The sequence below is a fragment of the Aythya marila genome, assembly GCF_965140915.1.
Source record: "Aythya marila genome assembly, chromosome: 1".
Classification (NCBI taxonomy): Eukaryota; Metazoa; Chordata; class Aves; order Anseriformes; family Anatidae; genus Aythya; species Aythya marila.
In genome coordinates, this window is record NC_139042.1 from 83289843 (window position 1) to 83313226 (window position 23384).

Sequence of the window (23384 nt, forward strand, 5' to 3'; positions counted from 1 at the left end):
CCGGTTAGGTTCTGAGCATCTCCAAAGACGGAGAACTCACAATCTCTCTGAGCAACCTGTTCCACTGTCTGATCAACCTCAACCTCACAGCCATTTTTCTTTTCATGCTTAAATCAAATTTCCAGTATTTCAATTTGTGCCACTGACTCTCCTCGTGTCACTGAATGCTACCGAGTAGTGACTGGCTCCCTCGTCTTTACTCCCCTCATCAGGGCTTATATATAAGCGTAACATCCCCCTGAGTCTCCTTTTCTCCAGCCATTCCTTCTGAGCAGCCTCAGCTCTTTGTCCTTCCTCATGTATCAGATGCTCCAGTCCTGTAACCACTTCAGTGGCCTAGCTCCTGTGAAAGCATTACATAATATGAATGATCAGAGGCATGTTCCAGCCAAGGAACTTACCAATGCTTAAGTAAAAACAACACTTTGAACATATTTTTTTCACTTTTCTATATGAGATCTACCTTGCTGTTGATTATGAATTAAGATATTTTTCTGCTCTTGTTCCTTTGGCTTCTTCCATTCTAACAAGAATGTTAACTTCTTTTATAGTAGTATCATAGTTATGGTCAAGATTAATAACTGTTTTTAAGGTAAATATTTTAGGAACCTCTCCTGCAGTACAACTTGGGCTGATTCTACAGTAGTTTAACTACGACCTTCATAAAATGAAATAAAATAGATTAACTTTTGAAGTATCATGGTCAAAATTTGCACAGTTCAGGGTACATGTTTATCGTATAGTACACCAAAATAAACTATAAGTGTTTCACAAGAATCGACCAAATTACTTTTTAAAACTTGTGTGTTAAGATGGGAAACTAGTGTGTAAAATTGCAGCTGAGTCAAAACTGAACCCCAAGGCTCATTCTCAGCATAAACACTGCACGGGTGCTGTTCAGGGCCAGATAAGTGACATTGGCCTGCGTTGATAAGTGCAACAGTCCGTTTACTTCCAGTTTACTTAAGTGGCTAACACAGAACGAGAAGCAGTCCCCTCGAGCCCTGACCCCACAACTAGGTGAGAAGTCCAACCGTGTTGGATGTACCTACTCATCGCCATGAGGTTGCTCATGGTATGTGATTTCTGGTGTCTTCAATGCTTTAGGTTGCATCTTTTGTGGGTCAACAGTGATTATTTTCTTTAAAAAAAAATAAAGGAAATGGGGTTAAGTTTTGGGGCGAGGAGCAGGAGGCACTGCCAGCCAAGCGCGCTGGATGTGCCAGTACCTCCTTCTCCCCAGTTCTGTGCAGTCTATGCGAGCAGACCTCCCCCCCTTTATTTTATTCGCTTTTTTTTTTGTTTGTTTGCTCGGCGGGAGCGGCGCCGGGCGGGCCGGGGCGCCATGGCGGCCTCTTACATAAGCGCCAGCGGCCCTGGGGGGCAGCGCCGGCCCCGCCAGGCGTGCGGGAGCCGCTGCTGCGAGCCGCAAACCTGGGGCTGGGGCTGGGGCTGGGACTGGGGCTGCTGTTACCCGCCCGGCCCCGCTGTTGCTGTTGTTGCAGTTATGTTGTTGCTGTAGTTAATGGTGGCGGTGCTGCCTGGGGGAGCGGCGGCCTGCAGGCCCTGGGGCTCGCCCCGTGCCCCTCGCCCCCGTGCCCGCGGCCCCGTCCCCCCCGCGGCTTCTCGCCGGGCACCCGCAGCCCTCGGGCCCGCACCACAGCGCCGGGCCGGGCCGGGGCCTGCCGGCCGCGGGAGGCCCGCCATGGAGGGGCCGGGCCGTGCCGGGCCGGAGGGCGGGCGGCGGGGTGCCGGGGGCCGCGGCTGGGCTCGGGGGGCTCGGGGCTCGCCGCGGCGGCGTCGGGAGGAGCCGCGGGGCGCGGAGCGGAGCGGGGCCGCCCGTCCTGTCCTGTCCTGTCCTGTCCTGTGCCGGCCCGGCCCGGCCTCGCCTCGCCGCCCCCCCCGCGCCTCGCCCGGCCGAGGCCCCCGGCCCGCCCGGCGGCCCCGTCCCCGGCGGGCGGCCGCGGCGAGGCGGCGGCGTGCGGCTGGCTCCCTGCCCTGCCTGCCGCCTGCCCGCCCGCCTGCCTCCCGCCGCCGCCGCCTTCCTTTTCCTGGGTCTCTCTCTCGGGCAGTGACGTGACGTGCTGACGGCGGGCCCGGCCCGGCCCGGGGAGCTTGGCCGCTTCCACTCAGCTCCGAGCTCGGCCCCTCCCTCCCCTCCCGCCCGCCCGCCCCGCCGCAGCCGCCGCCGCCGCCGCTGCTGCCGCCGCCGCCGCCGCGCTCGGCCCCGCCGCGCCGACAGAGGCCGCGCCGCGCCCCGCGCCGCCGCCCGCCACCCGCACGGTAAGCAGCCCGCGGCGCGGCCCCGCCGCCCGGCCCGGCCCGGGCCTCCCCCTGCCCGCAGCAGGCCGCGGCGCAGGCCCCGAGGAGGCCGCAGCTAGGCCGCGACGGGGCTGCGCCGACCGGGCGGGCCGCAGGGGCCCGGCCGCCCAGCGCCGGGCGCCGGGCGCCGGGAGCGGGGGGGGGCGGCGGCGGCGGCGGGGGGGGGGCGGCGGCGGGGCCGGGGGGAGGCGGGCGAGGCGGGCGGCGGGGCCCGGGCCCGGCCGCGGGGGGCTCGGAGAGCGGCTGGAGGAGGAGACAAAATGGCGGCCGCGCGGGGGGGGGGAGGCGGAGGGCGCCGGGCGCCATCTTGAATTAATCGCGCCCGCAGCCCGCGCCTGGCGCAGGCCGGGCCGGGCCGGAGGGGGGAGCCCCTGGCCCCGCTCTGCCGCCGGCTGCGCGGACACGGGGCCTCCGCCGCCGCCTCCTCGCTGCCGGCCGGCCCCGGGGCTGCTCCGGGAGCCGGGGGAGGGCGGCAGGGAGGGCGGCAGGCAGCGAGGGGGGCAGGCGGGCGGCCCCCGGCCCCTGAGGAGCCGCCTCAGGAGCACCCCCCGGGTGCCCGCCGCCCCCCGGCCCCACACGGGGGCTGCGCCCTCGCCCCGCTGCTGCCCGGCCGCAGCTCAGGCGCCACCCAGCAGCAGCCCGACAGCTCTGCGAGACACCCCGAGAGGAGGCCTCTTCTCTTTCCTTTTTTCTTTTTTTTTTTTTTAATTATTATTATTATTTATTTATTTGTTTCTCTAACCAGTTTCCACGAATGCCCACGGCACTGAACTACAACAAAGAGAGAGGAAAAAAAAAAAAAAAAAAACACACACACACACAAAAAACAAACAAACAAACAAAAAGACTTGGTATTTTTCATTTTTCACCGCTTTCCCCCAAATCGCAGTGAAACCCCCCGGCAGCAGCGCTTGCGCCTCCTGCCACCGCGCAGTACAGAAATAAACGGCTCTCTGATTGCACCCTCGCCTTTGTAACCTGGTTTTTATTCTTCCAACCCGTTCGCCCGGTGGTGCTGGGGGTCGCCTCCAAGACGAGGGCCGGGCGCTGCAGGAGGACGATTTTTAACCTTGCACGTGCGTGTGACCGGGAACAGCGTGTGCCCAGAAGTGGGTCACGCAGGGGGAGTTGTGACACTGCAGCCCTGGTGTGGGCTGAACCCGCAGCAGCCTCGCTGGCAGCCGCCACAAAGCTTCGGCTCGCTCGAGGCTCCAGCCCGCTCGGGGACGTAGGAGGCGTGCTGCAGTGCTCGCTGTGGTGCAGCAAGGCATGACGGGGGGCTCGGCCGCGGCCCTGCTCTTCGGTGCTTTTAGTGGAGGTAGGGGCTGGGGCCGCTGGGCGAAAATGGGAAATTTCACTGTTTTTGTTTTACGCTGCTTTTGTTTTGTGCCTCTGTTTGCAAACAAACACACACACCGTTCTTTCTTTAGGCAGGGGGAGTATATTTCTTTATCAAAAGCATGGCTTTTCTGAGGTTTCCCCTCTTTTCATTTCATTTTTCCCCCTTTTTTTGTGAGAAAGCAGAAAAAAGTGATCATTTCTGTGGCGTATTAAAGATCTTTCTCTTAAGTAACTATTTTTAAAGTTGCTCTCTCTTTAAAATGCTCATCCGTTTCTTCTCATTTCATCTTGATTACCTTGCCAGGCCTAGTAAGTCAAGGATATTTGTGTGGCAAGACCGTTTCCAATGTCTGCATTGCTTTTCTTGACTGATTATACTCAAGATCAGATTTATGGAAAATACCCTATTTTATTTTGGGAGGTTGCTCTGTTATTCCTAATGGCTTAATACTGTTTCTTCCACAAATACGTACATATATATATATATATATATATATATAAAAATATATATATGTATTTGTCCTTCCACTTAAAATATTGCTTTGACATTCATGAAATCACAACCAGCCAAGTCCCTGAATAAATACATAAGAATCAATTTGTAAGAGCTACCTTTGCCAATTGCATTGGGTGTGTTTCAGGGTTGTATTAATTTTAAATCCACGTGAAGCTGACAGACCCAAGCCAAGTAAAAGATGTAGGTGTTTAGGTCTTTGCAGAGATAAGAAACTGAGGGGACAGGTGCCTGGGCTTTTCCCATTCTAGTGGTAGTTAGAGGAGCAGTTCCCCAATTGCAGCGATTCAAACAAAGAGCTGTGTAGGTTTGGCCATTGAGAAAGGAATAAATGTAGTCCTTCTGGGCACCTGCTCCTCTTCAAGAGTTTTGGTTCCCAAACGAGAACTGGAAATTGCTTCACTGCCAGAACCGGCTCCTGAGGTAAGTGCCCACTGGAACATTTTGGAAGAACCGAGGGGAGGTTCTGCCCTTCTTCAAGTCTTGCAGGAAGGCGAACTGCTGCTATTGCTTCTTAGGCTCTGTGGTATCACAAGGTTATCACGACAGCTATCACAAAGATGTTTTGTGAGAAGCTTTGGTGTTTCTTGCGTCGCAGAAGAGTGGCTTCGTTGCAGAGCTGCCGGCTGGTGCAGAGCCACTGGGCATAACTTCCTTTGTGTGGCTGAATCTGGGGCCGCTGTGCTGGTCCACTGATCAGAAGAGCAAGCAGGAAGAGATGCAGTGTTTTCTCATCTGCTGCTTAGAAAGTTCAAACCCTGAAATGCTTTCAGGAAATGTTTAGAGATTATTTTTCTCCATCCACAGAAAAATGCCCTAATGCTTTTTTAGGCTGCAGATTTTGATTTGGGCACCTTTATCAATGTAAATGGTTTACTTATATTGTGTTTTAAGTGCCTGCCTCTTTTGGTCTTCTTCCCTAATTACATTGCTGCATGAGGGAGGGGGTCTGTGCCCTGGTGGAGCAGTTTTACGGCGCTGCACATGTGTAGGGCTTTGTGTATGAGATTTTTTTTGGCTGGAACGGGGTACAAAAGTTCACTATGAGAAACATTATTTAGGAAGAAACTCATTCAGATTTTTTTTTCCTTCTTTTGAACAAGTACCAGAGCATAAATTCGTCGCCTTTTAAAGACTCAGTCTTGAAAACTCACTTGCCTGGGAAGCTTCTCCAGTCATTTTTCGTAGAGCACGAGCCTTGGCTTTGCATAACATTATGCCCCTGTAGGTGAAAAGAGCTGGCTAATACAGAAGAGACCACGCTGGTATGCAGAACACGCAGTTGAAGGTCTGCTGGGCTGTCTGTGCTGGTGGCAGTGTCTTAATGAAGTGGCACCACCACGAGCACCACAGACTTGCTGGTTGCAGCAGCTGGCGCCTGGAATCCGGGCAGCAGTGAAGAAATGGTGTCAGCGGGCTCCTGCTGGAAGCTGGGACGTAGTGGCGGCAGCCTCCAGGTCTCACGGAGGAAGAGAGAGACAAAAAGAAGACGAGGGAGAGCCTCAGTAATAGGGAGAGTGAGGAATTTGGAGAGAGGTTAGGGTAGAGAAAGTGCACGCATGAATCATAAGAAGTAGGAATTTGTGGTGGCGTGCTGGTCAGGTGGGTGATGAAAGCAGGAAACAGAGAAAACGAATGCCAGTTCCCCCGGTGGCTCGTGGTGAACTGACACTTCAAGCTGGTTGGGTTCCAGCTGATCAGGGGCCAACACGTGTGATAATGCAGTCCTCAAAAGCACAGGCAGAAACAGCGTCCTGGCTTTTCCCAGGAACCTGGGCAGCGAACGCTAGCTTCTGATCTGTGCCTGAGGAGAGGGGCAGTGCGTTTCCACACAGTCAGGCCTCCCGGTCTCTCCCAAAAAATCTGTGAAACGCTGGTGTAATCTTCACTGCACATTTTGGAGTAGCACGGTGTTATGTAAATGATGAGAGAGTTCTGTAGCTGTGAGCTGGAAAGGTTAAACGAGTGGGTGAGAAGGTAATGAATGTCGTGCAGGTACAGGGATGCGAGGAGTTGGAGTAACAGGAAAGCTAAACACTGAAAACAACTCAAGAGACAACGTGATTAGAACAGAAATTTGTAATGGTTGACAAGGCGTCTGCTGAGCAGATAGAAGTAAACAAAGTTGGGCATGAATAATTCCTGCTTAAATGACTGTATTCATCCTTCGTACTCTGTTCTTGTTTCTCTGGCCTGGCAGAAGTTGATCGCCATCAGTCAAGCTATATCTTATATCTCAGGCTAAGAAATGCTTATTTTCTGCTCTTAATCCTTAAAAAAAAAGGCATAGATACTCCTGTTCATAATAGCGAGCGCCTCTGACAGAAAAGGTTGACATCCAGAATAATGGCAAGGTGATTTATGTCCAGCTGCACACCACAGCGACCTGGTAGCACCCCTGGGCCCTTCCAACTGAACGCCACACAAATGCGGAAATCCTTGGAAAATTACTGTCCTGTGGCTGTTTTTCCGGTAGTTTGATATCTGGCTATATTTTGTGGTCACCTTTTGAGAAGTTGAGCTAGAAGAATGGTGAAGTCTAGAAAATACTTGCTACAGGTGACAGTTGTGCGCTTTGGAGTAGTTTCTGTGTTGTATGTAGCAGTGATCCCCCTGAAAACACAATGCGGATGTCAGTTGGCACAGTTTTGGACAGGGTATGATTCCTGTGGAAGCCTTGGCCAGAATCTTAACCTTTTTTTCTAGGCCTTTTATGAAGGCATCAAAGACATGGGGAGATTTCTGTCACTGAGAAATGGTCGGAGGAAGGAGAACCGCTGAAATCTGCATCGTCCGCTTGTATGGAGACTCGGGCAGAAGCGTTGAGCAGCGTGCTCCTGTTGCCTCTGGCTGGTTCAGCACTCAATATAGCTCGTTGTCCTTAGCACAAGGGACTAGTCCAAGTCCACCTTAGATCCCATTGTACCCAAGTGGGTTTGCCTTATCCTAATGATAATATTTTTACACAAACAGCAAGATCTAGATTGGGGTTTCAGGCCTACTTGGTATTTTGACTTTGTAGTATCGTTTGGTTCTTCTGTTGAGACGACTGAAAGCCTGCATGCTTTGAAGAAAAGTTGGCATTCTGTCCATAGAAACTTGGTAGAACTTTTGACGATTTGGTAATTGGAGAATATTTCAAGTATAAAAACAAATAGGTACTTTGTCTTTAGGTTGGTGTTTTTTATATATTCACAGTCATGAGATTTGAAAACCTGTGGTGTTATATTCTGGAACCAGTTTGCACTGAGGATTTCAGTCCCTCAGGTGGCATAGGAGTAACTTCCTCCTGACTGTCCGAGTTGATGAGCAGAGGGGCATCAAAAGTGATGTGTGTTTCAGGTTGCTAGCTGCCTGCCCTTAGCTTAACCTTCTCAGGCTTTGTTGGTTTGAGAACACTGTATCCCCTGCCATCCAAAAAGACTTGAGTGTGAACTTGCCTGGACTTTGTCTTTTTTTTTTATTATTTATTTTTTTCTTTGTGAGGAAATCACATTTCCATATCCCTTTATCAGCTTTTTCTGTGCTTTCTGTATTTCTGGTGTTTTGACAAGTGGCCTGGGATAGTCAGAGGTTACGCTTCTCATACTTCGCCATGGGTGTTTGGTGGTTTGGAATAGTATTTCTCGAATCCCAAATGGGTTTACTCTGAGTGATTTCTGGGCCATCTTCAAGTCAAGAGGTGTCCTCTGTTCACCTCCATATGCCCCAAATTCCAGCTTTTCCTACAATGAGTATTGTGAGGGCAGAGGCAACCTTCTCTGCATAATACTTGTAAGTTAAATAACCTTTCTTCTTTACCTTCTACAGACACTGTGACTGATGAGAGTTAAAGGCCATGGATGAAGATGGGCTTGAATTGCAGCCACATGAGCCAAATGCGTTTTTTGATCCAACAGGTCTGTCAGGAGATAATATGTAGATAAGACTGTACACATGAGATGCTGTGGACTGTTGTTTATGTTGCCTTTGTTTCAAGGTGCTATGCTACAGCGATGCTTTTTGTAGAGAGTAGTCACCTCAGATTTCCAGCTGTTTTCAGTACTCAGAGCAATACAAATCAGCTACCGTTCTGTGAAGTAAAAGTTGTTTGGATATCGGGGGAGATCCTAAAAATTGGTAGCCTTTTGTTCGCTATGTTGTTCATCTTAGTTATGTCAGTATCTACTGACAACGTGCTTTATCAGCTCCTGTTTATCTGCCTGTCTTAATTGCTTGTAATTAAGCCAATCTTACGATGGCTTTGCTAAACGGCTGCATAGTGTAAAAGTTGAAGTAAAATAGACGTAATTTCAATATTAACCACTTCACGTGAGTTAGTTCTACAATTTAAACGTTGTTTTGATTATGTTTTTCAGGAGCTGATGCAGCACATATGGACGGAGATCAGATTGTTGTGGAAGTACAGGAAACAGTATTTGTTTCAGATGTAGTCGACTCAGATATAACCGTGCATAATTTTGTTCCTGATGATCCAGATTCTGTAGTAATCCAAGATGTCATTGAGGATGTTGTTATCGAGGATGTTCAGTGCCCAGATATTATGGAGGAGCCAGACGTATCTGAAACTGTCATTATTCCTGAACAAGTGCTGGACACAGACGTAGCTGAAGAGGTCTCTTTGGCTCATTGCACTGTCCCAGATGATGTCCTAGCTTCTGACATAACAGCAGAAGCAATGTCAATACCAGAACATGTACTGACGAGCGAGTCAATGCATGTACCTGAAGTTGGACACGTAGAACATGTAGTTCATGATAATGTGGAAGAAACAGATATTGTCACCGATACTCTGGGAACAGATGTTGTTTCTGAAGAAGTCTTGGTGGCAGACTGTGCATCAGAAGCAGTGATTGATGCCAATGGGATCCCTGTGGAACACCAAGACGAGAAGGGCAACTGTGAAGATTACCTGATGATTTCTTGTAAGTGTCTGGGTAAAGCCATCAGAGTTCTTACAATACGGGTTTGGGTGATGCTTGAAATATCCGGGCGAAGGCTTACAACAGAACCAGAACCAGGCTTCCTATATTTACTGAAGTGCCAGTCTCCCAAATGTACTCAGATGGGGGTATCTTTAGGAACATGTACCAGCTGAAAATTCTGGTGAAGCTAATGGAGAGAACTACTGGCAAATGCATGTCTGATTATAAGGTATTTCTGTAGCATTTTGCGGCGTATAAATAACAGAGCAGGATTCCAGTAAAGTGAACGCCATATACTTACTAAGAAGTGAAAGAAAATAAATGTGACGTTGTATGAAAATGCATTTATATGCAGGTTACTAAAATTACTGCCAAGCCATTAAGAAAACCAAACGCTTACTTCATGGAAAAGGGAGTCCAAAAATTGTTTTTTTGGAGGCCTAAACGACAATTCGTTGTCTTTGTCTTGTTATTTTGTGAAGGCTCTCCCCTTCGCGCCCTGCATAAATACAGACAACAGTATATTTTTCTCTATTGTTTTTTAAGATGTCTTCTTTTCTTGATTAAGTAAAGGACAGAGGTATGCTGCTAATAAAAAGAGTAGCTGATGCTGCTCGTAGCTGAGAAGCAATTGTGAATATTTTCGTCTTCCCTAGAAACAGTGGCACAATCCATTTGAATCCTATTTCAGAAGGCTTAAAGTAGAGGGAGGGTGGGGAAAAAACACAGCATATTATCAATCCTTTTTCCACTGAGGATATCCATTAGTGTGAAGTGGAGCTTATTCTAAGTGTGTTACATATTTGAAGTATGTTACCTATTGTAATGTTGACTCGGTGCAGCACCTGGGAACATCAGAGTGTCACTGCTGAACGTTTGTTTGTCATAGAAATAGAAAAGCTTTGTTAGTCTGATTTGTTTAATTGCCATTTCAGACACTTCAGTTTTGTCTAGCATTAAATGACTCCATTGATGAGCCATACTTTATGCTCTGCCTCAGTTACCTGTTTTTTCCCCATGTTTTTCTTTTGCTTTGGACGCTTCTTTTGAAATGTATGATAATTTGTTTTAATTTTATATTCCGTGCTTATGGATTTTAATGTTGCTTCTCCTTACCTAGGATCACTGCATTTCTTAATTTATCATCTCTTGAGTTCCTTGCGTAACCTTGTGCAGCCATGTTTTGAGTTTATATGAGGTACAGTTAATTCTCTATTATCTGGGAAAACAATGACATGGGATAATGCAAAATATGGATAACACGATAATATGGATAACGCAAAATACTGTAAAACTCAGCAGCAGGAACGTGCTGAGATGGCATAGAGAGAGGAGGGCTCGGGGGTGCTGCTCCCTGAAGTGATATTTCTCCAGACTAATAAATGCTCTCTGTGCAGCTTGGTACATCTGTAACTTTCTAATTCTGGTCCCCACTTAGGTCAGATGAAAGCAGCCCAAACACCTGCAAGCACCTGCAGCATAGTTAGGCAACGGAGTGGATAATCCACCCATGGAATTGGGACCTGACTGTGTAAGGGCTCTGCTGGTGCTCCTTAACCTGTTCCTTATCCTTGACTGTAGCTCTTTAAAATGCTGCTGCTGCTTCTCTGCTCACCCTCCCCCTGCAGGTTAGCATCCTGCAGCACGGAGGCTGCTGTGGCAGGATCCCTTCGCAACCTGTGGCCTGCATAAATTTAAGGGAGAGGGCCGGGCAGATACGATGCCCTTCAGCCACTGCCAGCATAGCCTCTCGCAGAGGGACGGGGACTGAAGCTGTCATTTGCATGATCCCTAAAAAGCCCAGCCAGCTAGGAGGTCTTCTTAGACGTGGTAGCCGCTGCCAGGAGGCGGTAGCTGACCGAAAACAGGAGAAAGTGAGTGTTCAGCTGTGTGGGGAGAGTCTCCATTTTCAGTCACGCGCTCCTGCACATGCATTGCTGCAGTGTGGTACCTCCTTTAGCATCAAACTCCCCCTGATCGTCTTGCGAAGTGTTTTCTCTAGATTCAGGGCCTTGGACAAGCCAGCATTTGAAATGTTCATTTTGTTACCAAAGGCGCGCCTTTGCTATTTGTGTTTAAAATGGTAAATTGCGTGCTGCAGTTGGTTGGAGAGGGAAGTTCCCTGTTGCCACCTACTGTGTGTGCAGCCTGCGCAACGAGTTCTGCTGGTTGCGAAGGCAGGGGCTGGTGCCTTCCTGTCAGGCAGAGGCAGACTTCCCAAATAGTCCCTTCCTTGTGGGGAAAGGATCATCTAAACTCATTTCCATTATTTTTGCATCAGCAGTGCGTGTGTTTATTGATCTTTCCTGTTGCCTGTCTCGGTTGTTGGGTTGCCCTCGGTAGTAGGTGGTTTTTCAAAGGAAGGAAAATCAACACGGGGTTTGATTTTTCCATCTTAACCTGTGCGCTCATGCTCGGTCCTGGCAAAGCTCCTGTGGCTGCTGGGGCGGATGTCGGGGCGTACTTCTGTCTGCTGTTACAGCAGCCACGCGGAGCTGCTTCCCAGTCTGGGGCTTAGACTCTGTTCTTCGGGATGCTTTATCTTCTATCTCGTCGCGTGGAAGGCGGGCCATCACACCTCACATTCCTTCTGTGGCCATGGGTTTCTCAGCCTGTACGCTTCTGTGGAAAGCAGGCGAAACCTTCTTGCTCTCTTCTTCCTATCTTTTGGCTTTCTTTACATGTTTGCATTTTTGTTCCTGAGGTATGGAGCCTACACAGATTTTTTTCAAATAGGATCATTTCTGTAGTTTTATCCCGCAAATACCTGTTTTGAAATGACTAATATATCCCTACTTTCTTAAATACTGTCTTTCTGCCTCCCTGGTTTCACACTGTTTGGTCTCTTCAGTGAGTACCGTCCCTTTGACTTCCATTCTGGGACTTGCCTTCAAGACACTCGGTGGTTTCATGTTCCTTTTCCTGTTCAGATTTAATTTAGTTTCTACATTTATATATCTTTGCTTCTTTTTTTTTTTTTTCAAGATACTGTTGGCTCAGGCTATATTATTGCTTGTCATCTGAAACACTCTCCTTTTTTCTTGCATACTTTGTCTTTGCCCTCAAGCTTTTTTTTTTTGGTCTGTGGTGGATTTGGGACACTTAGAGCAGGGCTGAGGCGGGCATTTGTTCATTCAACAGAGACTGCAAACTGCTACTAATGAGTAGCTTGAAAAGGTTTGAAGGAGGTTTGATAAATTGGCTCTTCTTTCACGTAAGCGATAACAAGCCAGTTGGTGGGGATTGCCCACAACCTTTGGGCAGGAAATGATGAATTGCGTTCTGGCTCACACTGTTCCCAAATGTTGGGTAGCAAATCCTAAGGCTCATAAAATCATTTCTCCTAAGTGAAATGGTAACGGTGAGATTAGCTAATATTTAGCAAAACCAGGAAAAAACAGGACTTGCTAATGAAGGGGAGTAGTGCCACATGATGGAAACTGAGATTTTTGCTTGTCTGATTTTTTTTTCAGTTTGGCAAAATGAGGTGTACCCTCCGGCATGAACGAGTCGCATAAGACAAAGAAGTTGTACTCCGGTGTTTTTGTGTTTAATTGAAGTGAAAACAGTGAGGCACAGAGGAGGTTTGATAAGTGGAGTCTGGAGAGAGGGAAGGGTAGCCTGGCAAAGTTCAAGCTGGAGTTTTAGGAAGTTATGTGATGTTCCCAGACACAGGGGATGTGCCGTGTCCGTATCCTTACTGTGACTGAGTTAGACTTGCCTGTCCTTGTTGGACCTGAACTAACACTTTCCATTACAGGAGTCAAAACCTGGGCTACTCAAAGAGATATAATTATAATAGTCTTTTCATAGGTCTAGGTGAAACATCTCTGTCCTCGTCCTTGGATAAGATGATTAAGTTGAAAGCATTGGATCTGACCAGCAAAGCCATAATGTTCATGCCTTTGTTACAGCCATACAGTAGACTTTTAGTCAGGAAAACAAAATGCTTTTGTTTGCTCTTTTAGCGTAAGTAAATACCTCACTCTTTTCCCCTGGAGGTTCTTAAAGATGCAGGAAATCACGTTTTCCCTTCTGTGAGGCAGAGCATGTTGCTGTGCCTTCTGCTCAACCATCAGAAGGGCACCAACAGCTAGTGCAGCCAAAACTGCCCAGGCAGTCACCCTGAGAGGGGAGGGAGAGGAGAGTTCCCTTGGTCTGGGAATGAGCTGGTCTCAGAGCAGTCCCTTGTGTGGTCTGGGGAGAGCAGAATGAGAAGGATGGGTGTTAAACACTGAGGAAATGCTCCACTGATTGCTACCCTGAGGGGCATTCCCTCTCTAATGGGAATGGCATTAAAATCAAAATAGAACAGATTTCTGTTTTCCCACAGGTTAGGAAACCTACTTGGCCATTAAAGAAATAACCCGTCAGTACAAATCACTTCTGTAGTGTACCAGGAATTCTTTGCCATCGAGTGAAGTACAAGTGAAATGTTTGTATCGCAGATAACCGAGAAGTCTGCCTGGGGAACACAGCGTGCTTTTAGGCTGCTTTAGCAAAAACAGGATGCTAAGCAGTGTCCTTTCTCATTAGGAATGGTTACGTAGGGTTGGTTCTTTTCTATGCAGACAAATATATTGGAATAATGCTAGTCTGATTTTTTTTTTCTAGTACTTGAAAAGTAATGGCCTCTTATAAGCTAAGCTAGTACTTTGAAGGTTGGTCAGGGTGGTTTTTTTTGTGTGTGTTTTGTAGTTTCCAAGAGGAAGAATTTAAGAAAATGCCAGTTGTGCATGGGTGAGATGGGTTTCTGCGGGATCCCTCGATGGGCTGTGAATTTGAATGAAAACTTTGAACGTCACCAGAGTTGCAGTTTCAAACACTGATCAGTCGGTTCCTTATGAATCATTTGCTCTGGTCGTGAGAATGAGATACGTGGAGAAGGCAGAAACATAGGGAAAGTGTTAAATAGAAATCAAGTTCCATAAATGCTGCCAGAGCATAAATGAATCAGTGTAGATAAATGCTCATATATCCATCGGACAAAACACTATGGAAGTGGTGCTCTGTGTGATAGATACCCCTTCTCTTTGGCCTCATTTCTTATCTCTGTTCTTCCTTTTTCTTTCCACACCATTTTTCTTCCTGCTACCTATTTGCTACTATGCCGAGCAAATACTACTACCTTTCCAAGTCCTTTAAGGGCTTTATTTTTTTCCCCTTTTGTATGAGGAAAGTTGGCCTGCAAATCAATTTCATCATAGTTGAATGGTGCCGTTAAAGAGTACTTAAACTAACTTTGAAAATACAGTTGGATATGGAGGGAAGTCAGAGATAAACAAACCAGAAATTGTATAAGGAATTTTTTAAATTGTGTTGTTTAAAAGTTGCCTTTGAATCCTGGAGAACTTATTTCAAAGGCTGGAGCATATTTTTAAGACCTGGAATTCTTCTGTTGTGTGAATGTTATCAATGGATACTTCCATACATACTCGGTTTTTGTTGAAAGAAACCAGCCCGCTTCATATGGTGTGGGTAGGTTTGTTTTGTCTTTAATTGCTTCAGCCGTAATTTTCCTTCCTTGAGCCTGTTCCAGCATCAGTTGAACTTGGCGGCAGACTTCCCCTTTGGCTTCAGCAGTGTAAAGTCAGTCTGCGCTGATTTGAAAGCCTTCCACGTACACGTGCGTGACGCTGGGAGCAGCCAAGTTGAAGGAGAACAACTCCACGCACCTAGAGCAGGAACCAGAGCAAGTTTTCGTTTTGTTCCAGTGACATTTGGCCTTTCGTGCCCGTGCCAAAGAATTTATAAAAGTCTGCTCAACAACTGAATACGCGTACTGTAGAGCTATGTTAATGCGACTCAAAATAACATCTGGAGGCTTTTACTTTTGAAATATTTTGGGGTTCAGCTACAGGATGTTACGTTGTCCCTCACCACAAAATCCTGTACTCCTTGTACTCCTTCAGACATTCTGTGCAGCGGCCATTGATCGTGAACTTGGAATAAGCACATTCAAGTTTCTTCTGCTGCCGTTTTTGTGAGGAGAGGGAGACTAATTTATTTTAGTCTTCATGAATTCATTTAATGTCGTTCATATTTCTTTGTGAATAATGATGCCTCGTTGAGAAAAGATACTTAAGTACAGTTGCGTGTCAGCCACGAGACAGAGCACATGCTAGCTTATCTAACTTAAAGGCTACTTTATTGACTTCCTGGCAGGAAAACAATTGTCATAATATTCTGAGCTTGCATATTTTATTTTATTTTTAGGTAGATCCTCACGTAAATAGAAGAGTTGCCGAGTTACTGAGTTATACAAGCTGTGATGTAGTTATGAGGGTAGTTTTGTGAGTACCAGTACAGTGAGCATACTGCGTTATTAATTTTGTATGTGCTAGGCATGGTAGTCAAAAATGCTGCAGTACTTACTGGACAGTTCTTACACTTCTCTTTAGTATAAATTTGGCACGTTGCTGTTATGAATCCAAGTTAAACGTGGCTCTGATGGAGCCACACCAGCCTCCAAAAGTAACTCAAAGAAAGAACAATCAAGTGACAGATTTCAAAAGTGTGGTGTCACATTACAAGTTCGTAAATAATCTCATCACTGTGAGAAAATTCTGGAGCTTTTGGAGTCGGAAGATTCTGAAAAGGTTTTGAAATACTGGAATTGATTTAGTCAGTGCGTATTTAGTATTTTGTCTTGAAAACCCAGGCTTGGTAAAATCAGATGGTGTGTGTGTGTGTGTGCACGTGCCTGCGTAGAATGTGTCTTATACATCAGAAATGTGCTCCTTAGAAACCTGGCTGTTAGCCACGCTTCTGTGGGAGGCCCAGGCAAGTTACGGCACTCCCAACTGAAGCTGGGTGTCAGAGCGCTTCTGAGAGGAAGAGAACAAAATTGGAGGTGATGGTCAGGAGAATGTATGGGCTACACTGTAAAATCCAGTGCACGTCCCTGTTGGGAAGGGTGCTGTGAGCAATTAATTGAGGAGGTTCACCAGGGCTGCAACGTCACAGCAGCGCTTTGGAGCCGTGAGTGGATGAGAAGAGGTGGAGGTTTTTCATCTGGGTTTCCCCTCTAGTCGGTAGGAAAAAGCATTAATAACACCACCTTGCAAGGAACCAGGTTGGCCTGGCAAGAATAGTACCACTTGCATTAGAGACAGGGGTCAACAGCAGATACTTGTTAGATGTGAAGGAGAAAAGCACCTAAAAGTGAGAACAAGTAAAATTATGCCGCAGAGTAAGTACTAACGTGCTGTTTCTTGCTACCACCATCTTGCTGCAGATCACTGTTTCCCTATTAGTGTTGCCTGGTGTGGTGCTCGTGCTTCTAGTCACATCACTGCAGCACTCCTGCACTTCCCCCTTAACTAGAAGATACGGCTTGAGTTTTATGTGTTTATTGGCCATGTCAGTGATATGAAAAAAGTATTTATGGGTAGGTTCTTTATCACAATGTAACTTCAAACCGCTTCCAACTTCGAGTAATAAAGTAATAAAGCCTTTCATGGGTCTGTCTGTATACGACTGGGTAATTGTAATAACTTGTTTTTGTAGTGGATGATGCCGGTAAGATAGAACACGAGGGTTCTGCTGAAATTACCATGGAGGCAGAGTCAGAAAGTGGCTCTTGTAAAGTGGATGGCATTTGTCCAGAAGTCATCAAGGTCTATATATTCAAAGCAGATCCTGGAGAAGATGATTTAGGTAAGACGTGCTCATTTTAGAATACTCCAACCTGATACTTGAAACCTTGCCAAAGCAGAGATAGTGGTTTCTCTCCAGTCATCCGTAAGAAGCTGTGGGTCTAAACGTTCAAGACGTGCAACCTCTTGGTTTTTGCAATTTAGAATAGAATTTGAACAAAATGTATTAAAATATTTTGTTCTGGTTTTCCTAACTAGGGGGCACGGTAGACGTTGTCGAGAGTGAGCCAGAGAATGATCACGCAGTTGGCTTACTTGATCAAAATAGCAGTATTCGTATTCCAAGGGAGAAAATGGTTTACATGACTGTAAATGATTCTCAGCACGAAGACGAAGATTTAAGTAAGTAGGTGGCTTTCATTTGGGAACGGGGATTTTCACTTTCAGCAGTGCAGTGTTCTTACTAATTTTTTCCTGATTTCTTTTTTTCCTAGATGTTGCGGAAATAGCTGATGAGGTGTATATGGAAGTGATCGTCGGAGAGGAGGATGCAGCAGTGGCCCATGAGCAGCAAATTGATGACAACGAAATTAAAACTTTCATGCCCATAGCATGGGCAGCAGCTTATGGTAGGTAACATTCAAAGAATTCTTCCTGGCAACACCATAACAAAATGTTGGATTTTGTTTTTGGAGGGTAGAGTGCTTTTTGTGCTTGTGCTTCTTGTTTAAGAATGATTTCTTGGCATAATGAGCCTTAAAATTAAAGAAGAGAAGAGGGGAGAAGCTGTAAAGCTGGCTTCTTTTTATTGCTATTTTAATAGGCATTTTCCTTCATAGTGTCAAGATGTGGAAGGGGAAGTACACAGGAATTCAGCTGAAAAATTGCATCTCAAGTACATTTGTCCTTCACAGTTTCAGGACACAGAAAGAGTTGGCTAGGGAATAGAGCTGAATATTTTTATTTGGAAAGAAAAAAGCAGATGGGAATATGTAGGATTCAGTGTAACAGTGAAAAGCAACGCTGGCCTCTAGCTTGATTTAAGTGTTTTCTAGGAGGAACGTATACATGTGAGATTTCACTGATGGAAATAACTAATTAATGAAAAATAAGCTGGAGGGATAGATCTCAACATTATAGAAGAACCTTGAGAATATTTCTAGCATGCGGAACTGTTTTTCGTGAGCATTAGTATCTGGGCACCAACTGGTGCACCAACTGGTTTCCAAACCCTACATAAGCTGGTAGAGCAAAATCTCATCTTAGAAAGGTTTCTGTATTGCCGCCATCCTCCTTCTAAGCACACTCAGAGTAAGTGAAGCAGAAAAAATAGTGGAGTGGGGGACAAAACCCAGGGTATGTGTCTGTACGATGTGAATTTTGGTAATGGTGCCAGTGAACAAAGGAGAGGGAAGTGCTGAGAATGCATCATGGGTCTCAAATCATAGACATACATGTAAGTCAAGGGAGGGCAAGATCTCAAGGAACAGCACGTGTTAGGAGTTGCTTAGGGGCTGGATAGAGCCTCACCTTTGGCCACACACAGGTGAGCAGAGCTTCAGTGTAGGGGAAAGGACAGAAGCCAGGCTGAGTAGGAACACAAAATGAAATTAAGAGGACAGCTGTAGACAGAACGTTCAGTGACTGTGGAGAAGGAGGGTAAAATGGAGCAGACGACTAAGAACAAAGAGGTGGAATCGCAAGTGGAATGTAAGAATGTGGGAAACAGCAGAGTGCTCGTATCATCAGAAGTAAGCAACCTTCCGTGCAGCAGGAGGGATGGTGGGGAATGGAAGAAATAATGAAGCAATGAGGGCATGATAATGGCAAAAGTTTGGCAGAGGTTTGTTATTTGCACTTCTCAGAACTCTCCTCCGCTTCAAGAGGTATTAAAGGCTGATAACAAATGGGATCCTAAGTGTTGAATGTGTTTTGTTGCTGTATTGTAGCAAAGCCCCGTTCCACCACTGGGCTTTATATTCCAGCAAGTTCTGCAGTTTTATTCCAGTATTAGAAAATGTTTCAGGCCTGTTCTGAGTTACACTTGGAAGGACTCTTCATGCATCTGTTGCAAATTGTAACTGCTCCGTGTAAGATGTGAAATTTCTTTTTGCTTTCAACATTTGTGTCACTCACCATGTTTACTGTTCAACACCTGAGCTAGCGCGTAGGTCAGAATCTCCAGGCTCTGCACATGTCTGTTCCTGGCTCTGACTCTCCTTACATTCCAGCATGAATATTCATTCACAGCACTCTGCAAAGGGAACAGCCATTGAGCTTCTCGTGCTGTCTTCCACTTGAGTCTTCTGTCTCGTTTGTGTGCTCTTCTTTGACTAGGAGCTGTTGTCTTCTGTTGATTCAAGTAAATACTTGTCCACAACATTTGTTGTTAACATTTACTTAGGCTCTTAAACCACTAATGTTAAACTAATTGCCAGTAAGTACCTTCCCAAGTATATGCATATATTTACTTGGAATTGTTGTGTTTGTTTTATGTCCTGTGATACCATTTGTGTATTAAACACAGAGCTCTGTGGGGTAAAGATTGTTTCCTTCTTTGTGTTAGACAATACCAAGCATGTTCTTTGTTGCCAGAGGAAATAATTTGTGTTAAAATTTTAGGTGTGCAAATAGTACGTAGTGTATAGTGTTTGTGTGCAAGTTTATGGGCTGCTCAGAAGAACTCATTGGTCACGGCTCCTGTTTTGAAATCTGGTGTGTGAGGAGCTTCAGTCAGGTGAATTCAGATGCCCAGAAGTGAATGAGAGCACACATGAATGTATTTCAGGGCTGAGAAGACCGTCGGGCACCAGAAATATTGTGACATTCTTGTTTATTGATGTTAAACGCTTTGGGCACAATTACCAGTCGAAGGAATGGAAAAAGTGCTGCACTTAAACTCTTTGTGAAATAGAAAGCCATTTACTCCTATTAATTGTCTACTCCTGTAAATTACTTTTACAAAGCCAAGGCTATGGGGTTTGTAATACCAATTATTTGGAATGATAACAAAATCATCAGTTCCATACAAGGCAGGTTTTTCGACTCATCCTATATGTTGTTATGGTTTGATTAAATGTCAAGGCAATTGTTTATCATTTTTTTAATTAGCATTCTAGAGTTTGTTGCTCAGATAATCTCCACTGTGATGACAGGGGGTAACTTTTTAACTTATCTCGTTAGGTAATAATAGTGATGGCATTGAAAGTCGGAATGGCACTGCAAGTGCTCTTTTGCACATAGATGAGTCAGCTGGACTTGGGAGACTGGCTAAGCAAAAACCAAAGAAGAAAAGGAGGCCTGAGTCTAGGCAGTATCAAACAGGTGAGTAGTGGCTGTCTGTGTTCTCATTCATGTAGGTACTTACCCATAAACAAATGTGGTGTGCTGAGAGGGTGTGCAATTTCTTTAAAAAAATAATAAATTGCAGATTACTTTGTTGGCAACACTTCTACATCATAGATGTGTGTAAAAATTCAAAATATATATATATATAGTTGGTGTGGATTGTGGGTTTAGGGTTGTTTTTTGCTGTTCGCTTCTTAGGGAAACTATGTCAAGGGACAAGAAAAACCCCAGCGTCATAGCAAAAGGTTAAAAACTGATAAACTTGACTTGCCACACTAATTTTAATGTTTGGTTAAGGTAACTTTTTTAAAGGTAAGGTTAGACAGATAAAATAGCACTCTGTAACAGTACTTCTAAAAACCTTTTTGTCTTTATTGAATTACACAGAACAATATATTGCATTATAGCAGCTCAACTAGTGACTGGAAAAGCTGAATGTTACATGTTTACATTAGCCAGTGTGAATTCTGTGCCCTTTTAATCGTGAAATAAATTGTCCTGATGTTCACTCCAGTGTTCTTGCTTGCATCCATAAGCACAGATACGCTGTTTTGGCATTACTTGGTTTCTGCTGTTACTGTGTTATGGTCTGAAGGATTTATTTGGTCTGATAAAGTTGAAAACACACGATTTTTTTTTTAATAGCCCTGTTTTAAATTATACTAGAAGTTTCTTTCCAAATCATGACTTAACCGTAGGAGTTCTGTTTTGTCTAGCTCTGAACTAGTAAACCTGGCAAATTTTAATTTTAAAGTTTGCTTTTTCTGTTTCCAGCTACCTACTCAGTTCTCCTAAAACATTTTTGGATAAGAGAGCTTTTTACCATGCCTAGACAAATTCAGGATAAACAAAACAGGCTGATGGATCAGTGCAAACAAGTTCCAAGGCTTTGAGGTGTCTGTGTGTGAAATGTGTTCTCATTGATGCCTGCTTGATACCTCTTCAGATTGTAACTGTGACAGATGGCACAAGGAGGAGGTGTTAGTTTGGGGACATGTGAATTGTAGTCAGCGATAGGTGAATAAACTGCCAAATCAAACTTGATCTGCAGATTCATGGAAAGGCAAAGATGGTGATGCGGTACGCTTACTATGTAATACTCAACAAGCATTCTTTGTGCTAGCGTAGCTTTCTGCATGAATTTAATGTGTGAGCTCAGAATTGTTCAAAGTAGAATTACTTGAGGTGAAGAACAGCTGGGTGATGCTTTGGTTGTTTCCATCTAAAATCAGTATTTTCTTTTTCCTGGTGATAATAATCATAAATGAAAATACTAATTCTCTTCATTTTTTCTACCTAGGCCACTGACAAGCTAGGTTATTATGTAGTGTAGTGTGCGTGTCTGACTTGATCTCATGTAGCAATTCAGCTTAGTGTTAGTGTTACAAAATTCACTGAAGTATAATATTGATGAAAATGTTTTTTTTTGTTTGTTTGTTTTCCAGCAATAATCATTGGCCCCGATGGTCATCCATTGACAGTCTACCCCTGCATGATTTGTGGAAAAAAATTCAAGTCTAGAGGTTTCTTGAAAAGGCACATGAAAAACCACCCGGAGCACCTTCTTACTAAGAAAAAATACAGATGCACAGACTGTGATTACACTACGAATAAGAAAATAAGTTTACATAACCACTTGGAGAGTCATAAGCTGACCAACAAAACAGAAAAGCTTATTGAGCGCGATGAGTGTGGGAAAAGCTTCTCTCACGCGGGAGCTTTATTTACACACAAGATGGTGCACAGGGACAAAGGAGTTAATAAAATGCACAAGTGCAAATTCTGCGACTATGAGACAGCAGAACAAGGATTACTGAATCATCACCTTTTAGCTGTCCACAGCAAGAACTTTCCTCACATTTGCGTGGAGTGCGGCAAGGGATTTCGTCACCCGTCGGAGCTCAAGAAGCACATGCGCATCCACACTGGTGAAAAGCCGTACCAGTGCCAATATTGTGAATACCGATCGGCCGACTCTTCTAACTTGAAAACTCACGTAAAGACTAAACACAGTAAGGAAACGTCGTCCAAGTGCGATATTTGTTTCCAGACTTTTACAGATACCAAAGAGCTACAGCAGCATACGCTTATGCATCAAGAAAGTAAAACACATCAGTGTTTGCATTGTGACCATAAGAGCTCAAACTCGAGTGATCTGAAACGACACATAATTTCAGTCCACACGAAAGACTATCCTCATAAGTGTGATATGTGTGATAAAGGCTTTCATAGGCCTTCGGAACTGAAAAAACACGTGGCAGCTCACAAGGGTAAAAAATTGCACCAATGCAGACATTGTGACTTTAAGATTGCAGATCCGTTTATTCTGAGTCGCCACATACTCTCAGTTCACACAAAGGATCTTCCATTCAGGTGCAAGAGATGTAGAAAGGGCTTTAGGCAACAAAACGAGCTGAAAAAACACATGAAAACACACAGTGGCAGGAAAGTTTATCAATGTGAGTACTGTGAGTATAGCACTACAGACGCCTCAGGCTTCAAACGGCATGTTATTTCCATTCATACAAAAGACTACCCTCACCGGTGTGAGTATTGCAAGAAAGGTTTCCGAAGGCCTTCAGAGAAGAACCAGCACATTATGCGGCATCATAAAGATGTTGGGCTGCCTTAAAGTCTCTTTCACAGACTTACGGCTGGAATTGTAAAGGAATTTTGCCTTTCAGGCAGTTAGCTTATTTTAAAGCCAATCACCTGCGATCACCCACCCACCCACACACAAAAAAACAAACAAACAAACAAAACAAAACAAAACAAAAAAACAACAAAAAAAGCATACTGTGCATTTGATTTGTTGCTGTATAAAAATAGGATTATTGCTTCTAGTTGACTTTTATACCTTTTGTTCAATAGCGTGTTCTGAATTCTATTCAGTTTGTTTAATAAATGAAGAAAAGATGGCAACAATAAAGTTGCATTTAATAAAGTAAACCCCGTCTCTTAATGAATTTTTCAACCATAATAGTTTATTTAAATATATTTATCTTACTGACCTCGTTGATACTCACAGTGTCCATGTTAATGCAGTTTTGTCGTGAATTTTAAAAATATTAAATTTCTCTTGCTAAAATTGTCGGAGGTGTGTATAAAATGGGGAATTGTGATGCTGAAGATAAAGTCACTAGGGCCCACCTAATTGTCTTGTTTTGACTATACAGACTGTGGCAAGTTCACTATTTTGCGTTCAAGGAGTTACACGTCTAACGTTATTGCGGAAAACTATTCTGCGTTTTAATTCAGGTTTCAAAGATAAAAATTAAAAAAAAAAAATGGTTTGGGGCATTTTTTATCTTTGACAAATTTAAAAGTATGCTCAAA

General features: G+C 45.0%; 1 protein-coding gene across 3 annotated transcripts; it reads left to right on the top strand.

The window, feature by feature from the left end:
• The first annotated feature begins 985 nt into the window (after positions 1 to 985).
• ZFX (zinc finger protein X-linked) lies at positions 986 to 22997 on the top strand. 3 transcript variants are annotated; one of them, XM_082783325.1, is made up of 8 exons: positions 986 to 1075; positions 7988 to 8076; positions 8536 to 9102; positions 16612 to 16761; positions 16959 to 17102; positions 17195 to 17329; positions 19884 to 20024; positions 21494 to 22997. In XM_082783325.1, exons 2-8 carry the CDS (start codon positions 8016 to 8018, stop codon positions 22678 to 22680), a joined length of 2385 nt encoding a protein of 794 aa, XP_082639451.1. In that variant the 5' UTR covers positions 986 to 1075; positions 7988 to 8015; the 3' UTR covers positions 22681 to 22997. The 3 variants fall into 3 exon arrangements, with proteins under 3 accessions (XP_082639451.1, XP_082639452.1, XP_082639450.1); XM_082783326.1 differs by having other exon boundaries at positions 997 to 1020; XM_082783324.1 differs by lacking the exon at positions 986 to 1075 and adding an exon at positions 1868 to 2283.
• Positions 22998 to 23384: the final 387 nt, after the last annotated feature.

Bases quoted from the DNA above. Each gene is read 5' to 3' on its own strand.
- ZFX (XM_082783325.1), top strand. From the start codon at position 8,016: ATGGATGAAGATGGGCTTGAATTGCAGCCACATGAGCCAAATGCGTTT. The intron at 8,077-8,535 runs GTCTGTCAGGAG...TATGTTTTTCAG, and splicing joins TGCGTTTTTTGATCCAACAG to GAGCTGATGCAGCACATATG. The intron at 20,025-21,493 runs GTGAGTAGTGGC...TTTGTTTTCCAG, and splicing joins GTCTAGGCAGTATCAAACAG to CAATAATCATTGGCCCCGAT.